This window comes from Penaeus monodon, chromosome 15 (assembly GCF_015228065.2).
Source record: "Penaeus monodon isolate SGIC_2016 chromosome 15, NSTDA_Pmon_1, whole genome shotgun sequence".
NCBI lineage: Eukaryota > Metazoa > Arthropoda > Malacostraca > Decapoda > Penaeidae > Penaeus > Penaeus monodon.
In genome coordinates, this window is record NC_051400.1 from 28,143,806 (window position 1) to 28,144,602 (window position 797).

General features: G+C 31.1%; 1 protein-coding gene across 1 annotated transcript in view; it reads left to right on the forward strand.

Moving 5' to 3' along the window:
• The window catches only part of LOC119581900 (epidermal retinol dehydrogenase 2-like), a gene marked incomplete at its 5' end in the record, with an annotated part of 6,342 nt that overhangs the window by 3,887 nt on the left and 1,658 nt on the right, over window positions 1–797 (forward strand). The window contains 1 exon segment of the mRNA XM_037930063.1: window positions 380–509. Within this exon segment, the coding sequence (XP_037785991.1) occupies window positions 380–509 (130 nt within the window).

Sequence of the window (797 nt, forward strand, 5' to 3'; positions counted from 1 at the left end):
TTTTTTTTTGGGGGGGGGACTTCCTAATAGGAATCCATCTTTAGGAGTTGTTATTACTACGTATACAATATAATGATTCTTTTACAACTGACATACTTTTTGCTGTTTTTTAAAACAACATCATCATCATCTTTTGTTCATTGCTAAGAATTTCATACATGCCTTCATTATGTATAATGTTCTGTCAGCACTTTTGAAGCATTCTTGACCATGTTAACAATCCATTAGCATTGCCAGTGTATGTTGCCAAAGCTGAACTATAACCCTCATAAAACAACATCTTGTAGGAATTTAAGCAATATAAAAACTGATGTATGTATGAAGTCAAAAAAGGGAATATCTTGCAAATGAACTATTATTTTTCTGTGTTTGTTTTCAGGTGACTCGAGAGTTTCTTGGCCACATGGTTCAACACAACCGTGGTCATATTGTCTGCATATCTTCTGTTCTTGGTTTTATGGGTCGGAGTAATGTTGTGCCCTATTGCGCTTCTAAGTTTGGAGTAAAAGGTATGATACCCCATAGTCAAATTTGTAAGTAAAAAGTTAATAGAATGTTATGATAAAAATTCAAGAATACCAAATTTAATCTTTAAATAATATTGACCAAAGTTGTTTGTGGAACCTGATGTAGTTGGTTACTCTCAAAGTTTCTTAAAGAAAATATGATATATTCATTTTCATTTCATTTCTATGATCCATAAGAGTATAAGTGTTTTATTTATGGATTTCTACAAAAAAGATAAAGTTTCATTATTGAGCTGTTTCTGCACACCTTTTCATGATTAATAAATCTAT